This window comes from Oncorhynchus mykiss, chromosome 8, assembly GCF_057628025.1.
Source record: "Oncorhynchus mykiss isolate SJ-2025 chromosome 8, ASM5762802v1, whole genome shotgun sequence".
Lineage (NCBI taxonomy): Eukaryota > Metazoa > Chordata > Actinopteri > Salmoniformes > Salmonidae > Oncorhynchus > Oncorhynchus mykiss.
The window spans coordinates 20,389,740-20,408,037 of record NC_143029.1 but is presented as its reverse complement, the minus strand read 5'-3'; the positions used below and the strand labels follow the sequence as shown (position 1 = coordinate 20,408,037).

Here is an 18,298-nt window from a genome sequence, read left to right as displayed (position 1 = left end):
ACCAGAGACAGAGCGAGGGTGATGGGAAAAACAACAGCAGATCTATTTGTAGTTCAGGACCACGAGGGAGAGAGCAACTTTAAGCCAGAGTGGTGTAAGACAAGGAGATAATCAATAGGAGGAGAGGGCGGGGGTATAGGGGTTAGTGGAAGAACACAAATGGGCAGTAAAAGACAGCAGCTGATAATCTGTTAGTGTCTCTATTTAGGGAAGCTTTCTCCATCTAAAAAAGCACAGCCTCATTGGAAAAAGCTTGTAATATCTAAAAAGTACAAAATAATAAAGATATCAGATTTTGATTATGCAAGAAAAAAAAGCAAAACATTTAAGATGCACTATAATGCAGAAATAGCTCCACCATTCTGTGGTTGCTATAATTGGAAGTAAGCCACATTTCAGTTTGTGACAAAACAAACAAGTATAGTGTAGACAAACATTGTGTGAAATACATTTTCCATAACTACAAATAATTGTATTTTCAGCCGGTGCACAAAACTGAAAGATGCAAAAACAAAAACATAGAAGCAGAAAAAGTGCCCACTGAACAGATCTACCGCTTCTTAGACTTGCTTTCAATGACAATAACTGATCTATGACTAGAGCTGTTGTGGTGACCGTATTACTCCCAGTCACGAAGGCAAGTGAAGACAAGTGACCGCCAGTTAAGTCACGGTAAGTAGGCTTCTCCAAGCTCTGATGGTCATGAGCAGCCAACCAAACGTGCTAACTGCCTGGTACGCAGCCCTCTAATCACTGTGACATCAATGCAAATGTAATCAAACATTTCATGAGAGCCCATGAGCTCATGTTGCGCAACATATCTATAGGCTATGCAATTACGTGATGGCTTCTATAAAAAATAAAGTATCCCATCAGCTTTCTATATCTCAACTTCCCTAATATTAAGCACATTGCTTTTCTTTACAACAGGAGTATAGCCTACCTGGCTGGCACAAATTAACCACGGGAAAGCTTCCTCCATTCGCCATTTAAGTGCATAGGTGACACTTATCTTTTCTCGCTACCCCGGTTTTGATACAGGTGCATGATAACGGTCCATTCTAAATCAAAACAAATTTCACATATATTATTTAGTATATGTAAAAACAAGATTAAATCAAGAATAGTCTGAAGGGTGACAATATTAACCTATATTTTTTTTAATTACTTTTTCGAATCATACGCGCACACCTCATGTAGCCTAGCCCATAGTCTTGATATGGTTTGGATCACAACTAGAGAACATAACTTCTTAAAATTAAGCACCTTAATCCGCTTTACAAGGGGTGTTGAGCCTGTGACAACCCTCCCACTCTGTCTGCTCGTACAGGATGTCGGTGGGCGGAGCCGGGAAGGTCGTCAGCAACATGGGACACCCCTGGGCTCAGGTGTGTTCCGGGTATAAATAAATACGCCTTTTCCCCCATACATTGAAGAGACTCTCTCCACGCAGACACACTTGTTTTTAGTTGTGGCAATTTGGGGCTTCTTTGAGTTCATTTGTTATGGCACCTCTCAACACCATCTATATACACACACAGTTAATCATATAGTTAAGTTTAATAAATATATTTTGTTATGCCGTTATCTCAACGTTTTCTCCCTTTTTTTACGGGCTACGAGACAGTTCGTAACAAGCCTAACTGGCATACATAAGCAGCGAGTGCGTTTTAAAGTTTGGGGAAGATCATTGTCACCATAAAAATGCACCTTTATAATAAAAGTATTACATGCATAATTTCATTTGCAGTCACTTCTGCTAATGGAACATTTGCGCTTATAGCCTACTACAATGAGCGCATAACTGGCTTGTGAAGAAATACACTATTAGGCTATCAACATTTTAAGCTAAATGTTGTGATCTCATGCATACATTGCGTAAAAAAGGTTGATGCAAGTGGTATTAAATTTGGGATTGGGACAGAATGTCAACTTTTGTACTATGAGAGATAGTAGACTGACATAGGCTAGTGTTTTTGCTGTTCGTTAGGCCTACTCATCTTGTTGGCTGATGAAAAGTAAAATGGACAGTTAGTCCAATATCTTCAATATGCACCTCGAAATTCATAACTCCCTCACTAGCTTTAAGCACCAGCTGCCAGAGCATCTCACAGATCACTGCACATAGCCCATCTATCTACCTACCTCATCCCTATACAGTATTTATTTATTTATCTTGCTCCTTTGCACCCCAATATCTCTACTTGCACATTCATCTTCTGCACATCTACCATTCCAGTGTTTAATTGCTATATTGTAATTACTTCGCCACCATGGCCTATTTATTGCCTTAACTCCCTTATCTTACCTCATTTGCACTCATTGTATATAGACTTTTTGTTTTCTTCTACTGTATTATTGACTGTTTTGTTTATTCCATGTGTAACTGTTGTTGTATGTGTCGAATTGCTATGCTTCATCTTGGTCAGGTCGCAGTTGTAAATGAGAACTTGTTCTCAACTAGCCTACCTAGTTAAATAAAGGTGAAATAAATAAAAAAATATTAAAATGTGAATTTGATCAGGTCGCCCAAAAAGTTACATCCTCCGGTCCTAAATTGGTTTAGGACCTATTTAACCATTAGTGTCACACTTGAACATAACTCAGAGATAACATATCACATGTGGCGTTCCACAAGGTTCCATGTTGTGCAGTTCATACATAGTGATTTCAGAAAGTACTCAGATCCCTTGCCTTCTTTCAAATGTTGTTACGTTACATCATTACTCAAATGTATTAACAACATTTTCCCGCATCAACCTACAACCAATACCCCATAATGAATACTTACAAGTATTCAGACCATTTGGTATGAGATCCAATTGAGCTAACGTGCATCCCGTTTCCATTGATCACCCTTGATGTTTCTACAACTTGGTAAAATCAATTGATTGGACATGATTTGGAAAGGCACACACTTGTCTATATAAAAAACGGTCACACTGTTGACAGTGCATGTCAGAGCAAAAACCAAGCTATGAGGTCGAAGGAAGTCTGTAGAGCGCCGAGACAGGATTGTGTCGAGGCACAGATCTACAGGCATTGAAGGTCCAAGAACACAGAGGCCTCCATCATTCTTAAATGGAAGAAGTTTGGAACCACCAAGACTCTTCCTTGAGCTGGTCGCCCAGCCAAATTGAGCAATCGGGGGAGAAGGGCCTTGGTCAGGGAGGTGACCAAGAACCCGATGGTCACTGACAGAGCTCCAGTGTTCCTATGTGGAGATGGGAGAACCTTCCACAATCTCTGCAGCACTCCACCAATCAGGCCTTTACGGTAGAGTGGCAGCCCGCTTGGAGCTTGCCAAAACACACCTAAAGGACTCAGACCATGACAAACAAGATTCTCTGGTCTGATGAGACCAAGATTGAACACTTTTGCCTGAATGCCAAGCGTCACATCTGGCACCTGGCACCATCCCTACGGTGAAGCATGATGCTGGCAGCATCATGCTGTGGGGATGTTTTCAGCGGCAGAGACTGGGAGACTAGTCAGCATCGGGGGAAAGATGAACGGAGTAAAGTACAGAGAGATCCTTGATGAAGTCCTGGGCACTCTGGAGCAGGTTCCCAGACTGGGGCGAAGGATCACCTTCCAACAGGACATTGATCCTAAGCACACAGCTTTGGGACAAGTCTCTGAATGTCCTTGAGTGGCCCAGCCAGAGCCCGGACTTGAACCAGATCAAACATCTCTGGAGAGACCTGAAAATAGCTGTGCAGCGACGCTCCCCATCCAACCTGACAGAGCTTGAGAGGATCTGCAGAGAAGCATGTGATAAACTTCCCATATAAAGGTGTGCCAAGCTTGTCTTCTTGGGTAAGAAGCTACTCGAGGCTGTAATCGCTGCCAAAGGTGTTTCAACAAATTACTGAGTAAAGCGGGACTGAAACACACCTTTTTAGCGTCACTTTTCCTTAGGCTGCTTTTTAGTCATTCAGTTTTTAATTGTTATTCTTTAGTTTATCCTTTTATGTAGTAAATATTTAAGTTATTTTCATTGTTAATTTGATTATCCGCCCCCCCCGTGACGCACATTGCGTTGCATTCCATGTCTGAAATGTGCTGTATAAATAATTGATATTGCAGCTTAAATATTCATTTATGAAAGCATACCATTTAAAATGGCTAAAAACAATGCTCTTATACACAGATTTATTCTAAAATTGGCAGCACAACTCACATCAATATACAGCTAGAAAGGCACGGTGAGTGACTGCAAAGACTCCACACACGGGATGAAAGCAGGTGGAGGAGAATGGGAAGCGAGAGAGTAAGGAGAGGGGGGTTGGGTGGGGGAGCAGCAGCCGACTAGCAGTAGCACCCACCTGCGATCTGGACCAGTTTGACAAGGATCTCTCCCTGGGCCAACTCTACAAAACGCCACCTTCCTGAAGTGTCCGATGCTGTGGAAGGGCAGGATGAGCTCTCGCCCCCGCAGCAGGTCCTGCAGTGATGCCTTCATCTGGGCCACTGCACACACTGCCCTGCAGTCAGCAGAGCACAGCATTAATCCCCTCCATCCCTCCCTCGCTCTCTCTCTACTTCATCCTCTTTCCACCACGGTCACACACCGGCCAGTCAGGCTAATACATACATTTACCCCTGCAGTATTTAGTGATGCAAATATACATTTCCTGGAATGTGTACACAGTCAGACATGTAGCCATGTGTTAGTCATAGGGAGATACAGTTCTAGGACTATATATTTAGTGGCTATGGAGGTTCAAGAAAGTGGAAGTGGTTACCTACATTGTGTTTTATTGTATGTTTTCAGAAAATACCACACTGCACTGAATATTTTCACCTATGGACAAATTATATTTTAAATCAGTGTTCTCTCTGCAAATGTGTAGGATAAAGAAACAGACAGAATATAGCTTCTGCCATCTATAAACAGAGGGTGGCTGTTTGGTTGAAATAAGTGAGATCAGCTGCAGATACTCACAAGTTTACTTCCTCTTGACTGGCCAAGTGGGTCACCAGCAGCGTGATGTGGAGACTGGCTACAGGCACCAGAGCCCGAGTGAGTCTGGAGTCCCTCTGCATCACCAGGGCCTTCACTGATCTGCACAAGTAGAGCATGCCATTCACTCTCTGGCCATCCAGTTCCAGCAGTTGCCTTGTGATCACATTTAAAGTGAAACAAGCAGTAATTTATTCCAATTATCAGTGAGCTCATGTGGAGAAACTTTTAAGAAATACTGCAAAATAAATATATAACATTTACTTTTCAACAAACAAACAAAAAAAAATCATAAAATTGTACTTTACGATTTGTGATGGGTATTGAAACAAAGTAGTTTGGGCCTTATGTTTTCTTTCTCTCTGCATCCTCCTCACTCTCTAACCAAACACCCACCTACCTCTCTTTCGCTTCTTCTTCAAATTGGCCTCTGGCTTGGTAACTAGGGGAAATGTAGCACAATGATTAGTGTTTTACAGGAGACAAATGTGTGATTCTGCTATTCTGTAGTTGGATTTGACTGCCCTTCTGTAAAACCAACCGCGAGTCAAGTCAACAATGCATTATTTATCGCCACTAGGCAGCTGGAGGAAATTTGAATTCAAGGGCAGCTGCGGTACAAGGAAGGTCCTTGCATCAATTGGCAACTACTACAAATAACCAGTCATTATAGACTTAAGAGTTGCTGCCACCAGCATAGAGCCCTGTCATGGTAACTACTGAACTCATTCTCTCTATAAAAAGGTATGTTACAACCATGTTATATTAGTCTGGAAATGTTAATTTAAGTTAACCTAGATACAAATGCATAAATAAAATGGCATAAACTGTTTACAGCCAAGGTTGTTCCATATTGCTGTAGCTGCGAATAGAAGTTCTGACATGAGATTGTCAGAGCATTCTGATGACTTGGACTTCTGTTTACTTCCACGTGGCTTTTGGGGTCTCTTCTTGATCCTCTTCACTATTTCATTTTCTGAGGAACAAGGGGGAGATGATGACAGCATGCAAATGGCTAAGATGGATCCTCCAAATATCGCAGACATAATTTCCAACAAAAGCGCGTCAAGACTCTGGGTGAATGTAATGAATATTTGAAGCTAGTGAACACAAGCTATTCCTTGAAAGTAGTTGAGCAACAGAAAAAAAAACTGCTCATAGTAAAATGTATGGTCTGACTGAATGGATTATGTGTGTGACTCACAGGAGGATGCGGAGGGGAGAACGGCTCATAATAATGTCCAGTACGGAGTAAATGGATTCAAACATCTGGAAACCATGTGTTTGATACCATTCCACTCATTAAGGCGAGCCCATTCTTCCCAATTAAGGTGCCACCAACCAGCTGTGGTGTGACTCCACCCCATCCATTGTGTTGCTTTGACAACAACGAGAATGCAAACAGTTTCTTATGATGCAGTGTTAGAGCGATGATCCTAGAACTTCTGATATTAAGCCATGGAACTGGCCACCACCAAGACAGTACATAACAATATAATGTACTTTGATGAAAAAATATATATAAAAAAAAATAAGGGGGCTCTATCTGTTTGTGCAGCATGTCATCCAATGACTATGGAATGCACTTAACCTTTGATGTTACAGTGAGAAGAGAATGTTCTCACAATTCTCTAATAATAGTTATCTTTTTCAAATCTCATTTTAAATTTGTCACATGGGTCGAATACAACAGGTGTTTCACCTTACCGTGAAATGCTTACTTACAAGCCCTTAACCAACAACGCATTTAAGAAAATATTTACAACAAACAAGTAACAATAATGAGGCTATATAAAGGGGGTACCAGTACCGAATCAATATGCAGGGTGCAGGTTAGTCGAGGCAATTTGTACATTAGGTAGGGGTAAAGTGACTATGCATAGATAATAAACAGCAAGTAGCTAGTGAAGTTAAGTCTTTCAATGTTCCATTGAGGTTGGACTACTTACATTTTCCTCCTTGACAAGAGTCAATAGAGTCTCAAAGCCACAAGAGGGTAGAAGACATTGTAAACTTTGCTTGTTAGGGGGATGTAGTTGCAGAAACAATGGAATGGTTTTGTCGACTTCCTCAATCGCTGTTCCAAGTTACAATGTGGAAGACGAAGGTGCTGTTTTACACAGAGTCAATGAAAAGCTGTCACGCCCCACCCGCAAACTTTGGAATCAAAGAGGCCAGGTTCCACTCATTTAGCGCATTTCTGTGATGATAATAGGTTATATATATTTCTTACCAGGGGCGATGAGCTCCTTCACATTGCAATGCAAGTGACTTTCCTCAGCAGCAACTATATCAGTCGATGGATCATGTGCAGGTGACGGCAAGAGGTCGTTGTCATGTACCTTGCTACTCGTCTCGAGCTCAACAGCATAATCAGTCCCAGTGACCGACTGCATTCCAAAGAAGTTAACTGACCTTGAGGTAAATACAGAAAAGTAGAAACCGTTTTGATTAGCTTCCTTTGTCAAATTTAGCGTGGGGCTTCGTGCAGTTTGCACATTGATGTTCTCGGACTGCAAGCTTTCTGTGAAGCAGGCAAAGCCCTCTAATAGATTTAAGAAGTGAAGTCTGAGCAGGACAACCTAAATGAGACTAACCAGCTAACTACATAGCATTTGGAGTAAGGATAGTTAACTCACGAGTGACCAGGCCATAGCATTCAGTCTTTTTATTACTAGCTAGCTAGCGACCTTTAGCTAACTAGCTCCTGTCATCTGTTAAAACACGTCTAATTCAAGTTAGCTAGTAACGTCGCTAGCAAACTGAAAGGCTAGCTTGGTAGAGAATAAAAACAAAATGTCCAGCATTTTTTTCAGCATAAAGTTAAATGGTACTTTTTGCAGCAAACCTGCAAAATGTGTGCTTACTCCTAGCTAACATAACTCACTACACATGTAAACACAAGACTACGGATACTCAAAATGATCAAATTACATACGCTTATGACAAAAACAAACGTTAGAACCAGTTTTTGACAATCAAGGCAGCGTGTTACCTTTTATATTTGTTTGTCTGTAAACGGAATTTAAATTAGCTAGCTTTTTTATTTGACCTTTATTTAACTAGGCAAGTCACTTTAGAACAAATTCTTATTTACAATGATGGTCTGGCAAAAAGCCTTTGTCGGGGACGGGGGCTGGATAAAAAAATATATAAATAATAACAAATATAGGACAAAACACACATGACAAGAGAGACAACACTACATAAAGAGAGACCTAAGACAACATAGCATAGTAGAAACACAACATGGCAGCAGCAAAAAACAGGGAACAAACATTATTGGGCACAGACAAAAGCACAAAGGGCAAGAAGCTAGAGACAACAATACATCACTCAAATCAGCCACAACTCTCAGTAAGAGTGTCCATAGTTCACTCTTCAGAATATATAACATTTTCAAATACAGATGTAGTGATGTTGATTAGTAACCTTCACTTAGCCCAATACTTGTATGGAGCCTAACCTTACTGTTACTGCTTATTAAAGTACCTTAGCTACCGTATGTTATTTTCATAGGTAGACTGGCTCTGGCAGCCAAATACTCAAACTAAATGTGAATCGATTCTCAATTGCAATACGGTTCTAGAAATATAAAGCCCACAACTTTCATATCACGCCAAAATAATTTCACAAATGCAAAATGCACAATTACTGTACAGTTTTAAACAAAGATTTATAGAAACCCTGGATTACTAATGCTATGTATTGGCTTTGAAGCCAATGGTAGGCCACATTGGCAATCCTCAGAAAACCAGTCCTCCATAGGAATGAATGGAATTCTACAGTATTTCAATTAAATGTTTCAAGGACAAAATTACATGTTTTCAAGTATTTTTGTTGTTGTGGTGAGGACAGTAACATTAGTACTTTCAAAAAAAGTCTACCTTAATGAAAATGTTTTTCTATATATTTTTTTTATTTAAATTAGTATATTTAGCTCACATTATATAATTTAAAAGTAAGCATTAAGGTGTTTGTAATAGAATGAACATGGCAAAAACAAATGTAGACATTAGTAAATACATTTCTATAACTTTTTTTTACAACGGCGAGGGAGTGCCAAGATGGAAGCGCAGTTGCTTCAAAACAGCACACCTGTTGTCAGCTAGTGTGTGGTGTGTATATAAACTGTATGTGTGTGTGTGTGTGTATATATACACTGCTCAAAAAAATTAAGGGAACACTAAAATAACACATCCTAGATCTGAATGAATGAAATATTCTTCTTAAATATTTTTTTCTTTATATAGTTGAATATGCTGACAACATAATCACACAAAAATTATCAATGGAAATCAAATTTATCAACCCATGGAGGTCTGGATTTTGGAGTCACACTCAAAATTAAAGTGGAAAACCACACTACAGGCTGATCCAACTTTGATGTAATGTCCTTAAAACAAGTCAAAATGAGGCTCAGTAGTGTGTGTGGCCTCCACGTGCCTGTATGACCTCCCTACAACGCCTGGGCATGCTCCTGATGGGGTGGGGAATGGTCTCCTGAGGGATCTACTCCCAGACCTGCACTAAAGCATCCGCCAACACCTGGACAGTCTGTGGTGCAACATGGCGTTGGTGGATGGAGCGAGACATGATGTCCCAAATGTGCTCAATTGGATTCAGGTCTGGGGAACGGGCGGGCTAGTCCATAGCATCAATGCCTTCCTCTTGCAGGAACTGCTGACACACTCCAGCCACATGAGGTCTAGCATTGTCTTGCATTAGGAGGAACCCACGGCCAACCGCAACAGGATATGGTCTCACAAGGGGTCTGAGAAGAGCACATGGAGAGCTGTGCGGCCCCCCAAAGAAATGCCACCCCACACCATGACTGACCCACCGCCAAACCGGTCATGCTGGAGGATATTGCAGGCAGCAGAACGTTCTCCACGGCGTCTCCAGACTCTGTCACGTGCTCAGTGTGAACCTGCTTTCATCTGTGAAGAGCACAGGGCGCCAGTGGCGAATTTGCCAATCTTGGTGTTCTCTGGCAAATGCCAAACGTCCTGCACGGTGTTGGGCTGTAAGCACAACCCCCACCTGTGGATGTCGGGCACTCATACCACCCTAATGGAGTCTGTTTCTGACCGTTTGAGCAGACACATGCATATTTGTGGCCTGCTGGAGGTCATTTTGCAGGGCTCTGGCAGTGCTCCTCCTGCTCCTCCTTGCACAAAGGCGGAGGTAGCGGTCCTGCTGCTGGGTTGTTGTCCTCCTACGGCCTCCTCCACGTCTCCTGATGTACTGGCCTGTCTCCTGGTAGCGCCTCCATGCTCTGGACACTACGCTGACAGACACAGCAAACCTTCTTGCCACAGCTCGCATTGATGTGCCATCCTGGATGAGCTGCACTACCTAAGCCACTTGTGTGGGTTGTAGACTCCGTCTCATGCTACCACTAGAGTGAAAGCACCGCCAGCATTCAAAAGTGACCAAAACGTCAGCCAGTTCCCTTTATTTTTTTGAGCAATATATACAGTGCCTTGCGAAAGTATTCGGCCCCCTTGAACTTTACGACCTTTTGCCACATTTCAGGCTTCAAACATAAAGATATAAAACTGTATTTTTTTGTGAAGAATCAACAACAAGTGGGACACAATCATGAAGTGGAACGACATTTATTGGATATTTCAAACTTTTTTAACAAATCAAAAACTGAAAAATTGGGCGTGCAAAATTATTCAGCCCCCTTAAGTTAATACTTTGTAGCGCCACCTTTTGCTGCGATTACAGCTGTAAGTCGCTTGGGGTATGTCTCTATCAGTTTTGCACATCGAGAGACTGACATTTTTTCCCATTCCTCCTGCAAAACAGCTCGAGCTCAGTGAGGTTGGATGGAGAGCATTTGTGAACAGCAGTTTTCAGTTCTTTCCACAGATTCTCGATTGGATTCAGGTCTGGACTTTGACTTGGCCATTCTAACACCTGGATATGTTTATTTTTGAACCATTCCATTGTAGATTTTGCTTTGGATCATTGTCTTGTTGGAAGACTAATCTCCGTCCCAGTCTCAGGTCTTTTGCAGACTCCATCAGGTTTTCTTCCAGGATGGTCCTGTATTTGGCTCCATCCATCTTCCCATCAATTTTAACAATCTTCCCTGTCCCTGCTGAAGAAAAGCAGGCCCAAACCATGATGCTGCCACCACCATGTTTGACAGTGGGGATGGTGTGTTCACGGTGATAAGTTGTGTTGCTTTTACGCCAAACATAACGTTTTGCATTGTTGCCAAAAAAATCCATTTTGGTTTCATCTGACCAGAGCACCTTCTTGCACATGTTTGGTGTGTTTCCCAGGTGGCTTGTGGCAAACTTTAAACAACACTTTTTATGGATATCTTTAAGAAATGGCTTTCTTCTTGCCACTCTTCCATAAAGGCCAGATTTGTGCAATATACGACTGATTGTTGTCCTATGGACAGAGTCTCCCACCTCAGCTGTAGATCTCTGCAGTTCATCCAGAGTGATCATGGGCCTCTTGGCTGCATCTCTGATCAGTCTTCTCCTTGTATGAGCTGAAAGTTTAGAGGGACGGCCAGGTCTTGGTAGATTTGCAGTGGTCTGATACTCCTTCCATTTCAATATTATCGCTTGCGCAGTGCTCCTTGGGATGTTTAAAGCTTGGGAAATCTTTTTGTATCCAAATCCGGTTTTAAACTTCTTCACAACAGTATCTCGGACCTGCCTGGTGTGTTCCTTGTTCTTCATGATGCTCTCTGCGCTTTTAACGGACCTCTGAGACTATCACAGTGCAGGTGCATTTATACGGAGACTTGATTACACACAGGTGGATTGTATTTATCATCATTAGTCATTTAGGTCAACATTGGATCATTCAGAGATCCTCACTGAACTTCTGGAGAGAGTTTGCTGCACTGAGAGTAAAGGGGCTGAATAATTTTGCACGCCCAATTTTTCAGTTTTTTCATTTGTTAAAGAAGTTTGAAATATCCAATAAATGTCGTTCCACTTCATGATTGTGTCCCACTTGTTGTTGATTCTTCACAAAAAAATACAGTTTTATATCTTTATGTTTGAAGCCTGAAATGTGGCAAAAGGTCGCAAAGTTCAAGGGGGCCGAATACTTTCGCAAGGCACTGTATATATATAACAGTAGTTTTAACCGGTTTTTATCAATTTTGAACCAGAGATTTTTTTTCATTGACACGTTTTTTGGCAGCCTTCGTCCATTACATACATTACATGTTTTCAGGGGGCATGGAATAACAGGTGGTCCTTCTGTCTTCTGTAAACACATACTGTAACATGGCGATATGGCCTCGTGGGAACATCAACCCTATAAATGTGTGTGTCAAATTAACGTTTAGTTTTTTGGAAATTATTTCTCTCTGATATGAAAGATTAGGACCTTAAGCGTCCAAATCCGTACTGCAAGAGATGCGTGTTAATGTTCAGACCGAGCAGCAGGGATCTGAACAAAAACCCATACAAAAGACGCCTTCATCCAATGACTCTGATGTGTAATTTAATGGAACTGATTCATGATCAAGCGTTAACCTTCACTGTGCTTTGACACTGTTATTGAAACACAGTGTTTCTGTTAACTGATACAATAGCTAAATGACAATGGTGTGAGGTGATTACAATATTGTATAGACAAGGTATAGACAAGGTAGACAAGATAATAATTTTCCTTCAGCTAAATTCAGAGCACTAATTTCTCACTAAATTTTGAAAGTTGTCAATCACTTTTCTGTGCCTGAGCACTGTTACTTCCTGAAAACAAATAGCCAGCAGCAGGTGGTGATAGAATATCAGTATATGCCCTGTTAACCTCAATTAGACTAGGCCACACCCATTATTGTAACAGAAGACCTCAGGACATGGTAACGCACACATGCTGTGTAGATGGCCTAGTGTACAACCCCAACCCAGTCCTAGAACAAACGAGACACAAACTAGATAGAATAGAGTTTTTATACCTGTATGTCGCCTTTCTTCATGTATTTAAATAACTGTCAGGAAAAGACTGATTAAATCAATACATAATATACACCCTCCTGTAATAAAGACAGAAGTCACACACGTTGAAGTGAAGGGCAGATCTCTAAACAAGCCAGCAGTTTGTCATTATGCAACATTGAGCTTATACAGTATTGAAATATTACATTAAAAAAGTTTAATTAATGTTACCTTTCCATACAATCTTTTAAAAGTACACCACGATAATTCTTCCTTGTTCACCATCCTCTCCCCAGGTAACACCTGTATTGTTTGCGGAACAAACAATGCCTTGAAAAAAAGACTCATGTATGTTCTTCTCTCTACCGTTAACGCCTTTGTTTGTGTTTTGTGACTACACCACTGGATTTGGTTTCAGATTGTGGGGGAGATACCTGCTATCACAAAAAGGGAACAGGTGTAATAGCAGGACCAGTTTGGCGACTCGTTCTTTAACCGAACAGAAGCAGACAGGTGAAAGCCTGGAGAGTCTATCTCCCCATCTTATCTCTTGGTGCCTATATGAATTTAAGTACACAATCTCTGAGGTGAGTGAGAATCTGAAACGCCTATATTTGCTCACAGTTCCTTCATCCAGGATATGTGTACCACAGGAACATAGGCTCTGGTTACAGAGCATGTTTTGTTGATTAATTTTTCATAGTAAATAGAATAATGAAAATTGGGGTGCAATGTTATACAACAGCTATCATTCATAGAACCACCATATTAAGATGTTTTACATGTAAATTGTAGCTGTGTGTGTGTTTCACAAAAATCAAAAAACCTCTTCTTACACTGAAATATTCTTGAAATGTACATAATCATCTCAAAGGTGTTTAATTGATTGTGGTATGTACTGAATGTCAGTCATTAAAGGCATGTATGCGTGCAGTCATAAAACAGATTATAAAGTGGAGGATTACAATTCATGGCATTTGAGACATTCAATTGGCTCCACTGTCAGGCACCTGTACCACCGCAAAGTCATCCTGCATCATGGAATCCATTTATGACATTACAGAGAGGCTATTGCATGAAAACGTCATGAAGAGAGCAGTTGCTGTCAACTCAATCATCAGTCAAACACACTTCCTTATAAAGTTATCTTTTTAACCAGGCTGGCTGTGTTCAAGACTCTGCCCCAAGATAGCATCAACAGGATTTACGTGCACACAGAGTGAGAGTCACTGCTCCAAGTATTTTCTCTCTCCCTCTTAATCCACTGTTTCCTTTAACACTAGCCCTCCTCATTGGTCAGCAGTAAGGAGACCTAGATGTACTGGAATTTGCCGCATCGAAGGCGAATCTGACCTAGCTCTTCTACCGTTGGTGATGTTATTAACCTAGAGCAACCTCTTTGCCGTCAAAGAGTAAGCAGCTAGGGTATCTTTTAATACACTCGTTTTTTTTAAATGCATTTTATATCTACGGGCCAGTTGGTGGATTGTGATAATTCTTCTAACTAATCCCTTGGGGTAAATCTGTCACCATGTTTTGGGATTTGATTAGAAACAACAATCCTGGGGGGGTAACAGAGGACAGTTTGATTCCCTGGTAGTATCACAGCACATATCATGCTAATCAACTGGAACTAGGATATATGTCTGTAATCTGTAATTGATTATTTGTGGTTTAAACAGGAAAAACACTATTGAGGTACATAATTTCTTACATCTCATTTTAAAGTCTACAGTATATGGGTGTGATCTTATGTTGCACAACCTCTGAAAGCATATGAAACTTGAAAATGAAAATTAATTATAGGCCTAATTCTCCCTTTGCTTTTATTTTGCACATGGATCACTTGGAATGAATCGGTGGATGTGCCTCTCAACTGTGATTATGATCATCTTCTACTGGTGAGTTGGATGTTACTTTTACTTTTATGTGTAAAGAAAGACTTGTTTTACATTTGTGCTTTAATCCTATTTGATATTTACCTTTCAAAACCTTCTGACAAAATGCATATTTAAAATGTGATTCCTCCGTCTATTTTATGTATTATTTGGTTGGCTGAAATTAAGATGTTGGTTTTGGTTTCATCATGGTTTGATGTTTAAGATGCAGGCCTTTTGACATATGACCCTATCACATGACAGTGTTGTGAGTGTCTTTTTAGACCTCAAGAGCACAGTCCTGTTATTTGGTACAACACAGTAGCAATGTACTAGTAAGTAACTTAATGTACCTTGTGCAGTAAGTACTAGCATGTCAAGGTTATAAACAAAGACAAGGCCATTGATCCATTTCGCTACAAACATACAATAAGAGGCAATCATTGCATTAATAATGAACCCTCAACCTCCTAGACTTTAATGGTATCTATTGATCCTCAGTGCCCACAACCGAATATCTGCTCTGTAATGGATATTTGATGGCAAGTGAAAGTGCTAATGATTGTTTTGTGTGTGCTGCTGCACTACCCTGCAGCAAGGTGGTCCATTCTTTATTTGTTTTGCCAAGTAAAGCTGTTGATATACAATACCAGTCAAAAGTTTGGACACACCTACTCATTCAAGGGTTTTTCTTTATTTGTACTATGTTGTACATTGTAGAATAGTAGAAGACATCAAAACTATGAAATAACACATATGGAATCATGTAGTAACCAAAAAAGTGTTCAACAAATCAAAATATATTTTATATTTGAGATTGTTCAAATAGCCACACTTTGCCCTAATGAAAGCTTTGCACACTCTTGGCATTCTCCAACCCTACCTTGTCACAACACAACTGATTGGCTAAAACGCATTAACTTTTAACAAGGCACACCTGTTAATTGAAATGCATTCCAGGTGACTACCTCATGAAGCTGGTTAAGAGAACCAAGAGTGCGCAAAGCTGTCATCAAGGCAAAGGGTGGCTACTTTGAAGAATCTCAAATATAAAATAGATTTTGATTTGTTTAACACTTTTTTGGTTACTACATGATTCCATATGTGTTATTTCATAGTTTGGATGTCCAAACTATTATTCCACAATGTAGAAAATAGCAAAAATAAAGAAAAACCCTTGAATCAGTGGGTGTGTTCAGACTTTTGTCTGGTAGTCATCTGATGCTGCTGTTGTTGAACTGGGAACACATTACTCTGTGATACTAAATTGGGCCTATTTAAAAAATATATGTTTAGTCTGTTCAGATAAAAATGATCCTGTGTTGTTTATGCTCCAAATTGATTTCCAAAAGAAACTTAAAGGCAATATTTCAACCAATTATCATTGGATACTACTGTAAATGGAAAATAATTTCAATTACAATATATTTTCAGTAGTGGGAGCCACTTCACCACCCCAACACAACATGCAAATAATTTTAGGCCACCAATAGAAAACGCCGACATTTACAGACTGGTGGAGGAATCAATCACAATGCAGTATCTGATACTTGTGAAATGCCCAAGCCAATTAAATTGGAGAGGCACATGTATTTTTTTTTTACTGGGGGGAGTTAGTGTATTATCGACAGTTTGATTTTCTCAGACAGATTTTGGTCTGGGAATTTCAATTTTAGGTTTATCAGAGCACATTTTCACGAGACCACGTTGTAAAAGCTTTTCTTATTTCATCTGAACTGCATCAGGTAAGTTGATGTAACGTTATGGTGCTACCTAATTTGCACACAATTGGTAGAACGATAAGTGAGGTAAACAAATCAGTTATTTTAAAACGCTACTTACATGATTGTAGCCTGCTAGATAGTTAGCAATGCTATGTGGTAACGTTATCAAACATTTCAAAATTGTTTTCGCTTGTAACTAGTTAACTGGTAAGCTAGCAAGCCATGCAGTTAATAAACAAACTTTTTTAAATATTTTTTTTAAAGTATTGGAGCATCCCCAACTGTTCCTTGCAAAATAGGCCTTTTTTTCTTGGTTGCTTGATAATGTTTAACGTTATAGACACCTTTTTTGGATGTTAATTACCGACCGTAACGAGTGTAAATGATGATACCAGTAGTTGCTCAGCGAAACTCCATATTGGCTGATCAACAAAGGTATTTTGACACTATAACGCGTGCCGAACTGGTGAATTGGAGTTTGAATCAGAGCTTTCTTTCTGGGCGTTAGAGTTATCAGGCAGAGATACTGGTTCAGCTTAGTTAGCTGGCTAATTTTAAAATCAATGACTGTCAATTAGCTACTTGGTTCTCTCAAGTGCTACCAAACAATTTACAAAATACCGCTTGCTCGCTAAATTTGACTAGTGTATCATTCGTGCCGTAACTATGTAAACAAGGGGTCGCTAATCCACAATAATTTTGTAAAACCATCTGTGCATTGGTTGCGCCCGCCCCCGTTACCTTGTGTTGGAAACTCCTGCAAGTTTCTCTAGCTGACGTTAATAATTGTCGATTTCACTATGTGTTTCAGGATATGCCCAGCTATATTTTGGTTTGCTAGGTTAAATTTCAGTGGAGTAAATTATACCAACTATATAGCTCGCAGAGAATACTTAAAGCAAGAGTGCCAATGTTAGCAGCACAACTCACGAGCGGATACTGCACTTGTTACATCAATAATTTATGAGATTGTATATAATTGTTGCTAGTTAGCCAACATTAACTACAATCGGTTTAAAAGTTGGAGTTGTTAGACATAGCGCATTGAATAAACAGGTTATCAATTCGTGACTTGGATTTCTTTAGTGACTCCCTCAAATCCTCATAGAATATTTCGAAAGTAGTCATGATTGCAGAAACGGCATGTACGGTCAGCGACCCACTGCCACAGTGTTTGTTTGATTTCACTTGCAAGGCAGAAAGCTAGCGAAGTTAGCTGATTACAAACGCTATGCTTTCTAAAATGTCCATGTGTTACATTGTGTATAGCAATTGTTACATTGCTCTCTCACTCGCACACATTAAACTTTGCGTCTTTGCAGGAGGAGAGTGTTTGATGTTAAATTGTGCTCTATAATGCCAGCAAGCATTGGGCCTAAACATCAGTTACAGTATACTCTTGAGATATTTATGATGAGATGCAATGTTAAGTCATGCTTCATGACTTGTCAATACTTCCGCCTGCAAATTACTTGCAAGGTCATTTGTTTGAAAGGATGAAAGTGAACACAGTGCCTCATTGTGGCTTGTTGTGTCAGATGGCCTAATGAGACCTGGTTAATTGTTTGGGGTTGCTAATCTCGTAATTAGAAGGTGGGTAGCATGGCAGTACACTGGACAGTGAGTTATTGTGTGAAGCTGCTGATGCAATGTCAGAGAGGGCCATAGGTTTGGTAGTTGGCATATTGAGTGTAGGTGGGTTCCCTGGTTAAATTGTTCAATAGTCAACTATTTGAGTTTTAATGAGCTTTATTAGTAAATAAGTCTAGAATGATCTTTTAATTAACCAGCAGGGATAGACTAGTT

At 40.2% G+C, this 18,298-nt stretch overlaps 2 protein-coding genes across 35 annotated transcripts in view; one reads left to right on the top strand and one right to left on the bottom strand.

The window, feature by feature from the left end:
- akap7 (A kinase (PRKA) anchor protein 7) overlaps positions 1-7,046 on the bottom strand; it is a 31,449-nt gene extending 24,403 nt beyond the window's left edge. Inside the window, 5 exon segments of the mRNA XM_090242823.1 lie at positions 4,329-4,380; positions 4,382-4,487; positions 4,949-5,068; positions 5,367-5,408; positions 6,916-7,046. Coding sequence (XP_090098949.1) covers positions 4,329-4,380; positions 4,382-4,487; positions 4,949-5,049 — 259 coding nt within the window. The 5' untranslated portion in view covers positions 5,050-5,068; positions 5,367-5,408; positions 6,916-7,046.
- The window catches only part of LOC110529554 (protein 4.1), a 110,955-nt gene continuing 99,695 nt past the window's right edge, over positions 7,039-18,298 (top strand). For 26 of the 34 annotated variants that reach the window (XR_016497653.1, XR_016497647.1, XR_016497645.1 and 23 more), the window contains exon 1: positions 16,302-16,513. The gene's annotated coding sequence lies outside the window, so the exon portion shown is untranslated. Of the gene's footprint in view, positions 7,388-13,309; positions 13,479-14,050; positions 14,793-16,301; positions 16,514-18,298 lie in introns of those variants that run through there. The other 8 variants (XM_090242809.1, XM_090242798.1, XM_090242794.1 and 5 more) reach the window with 3 other exon arrangements.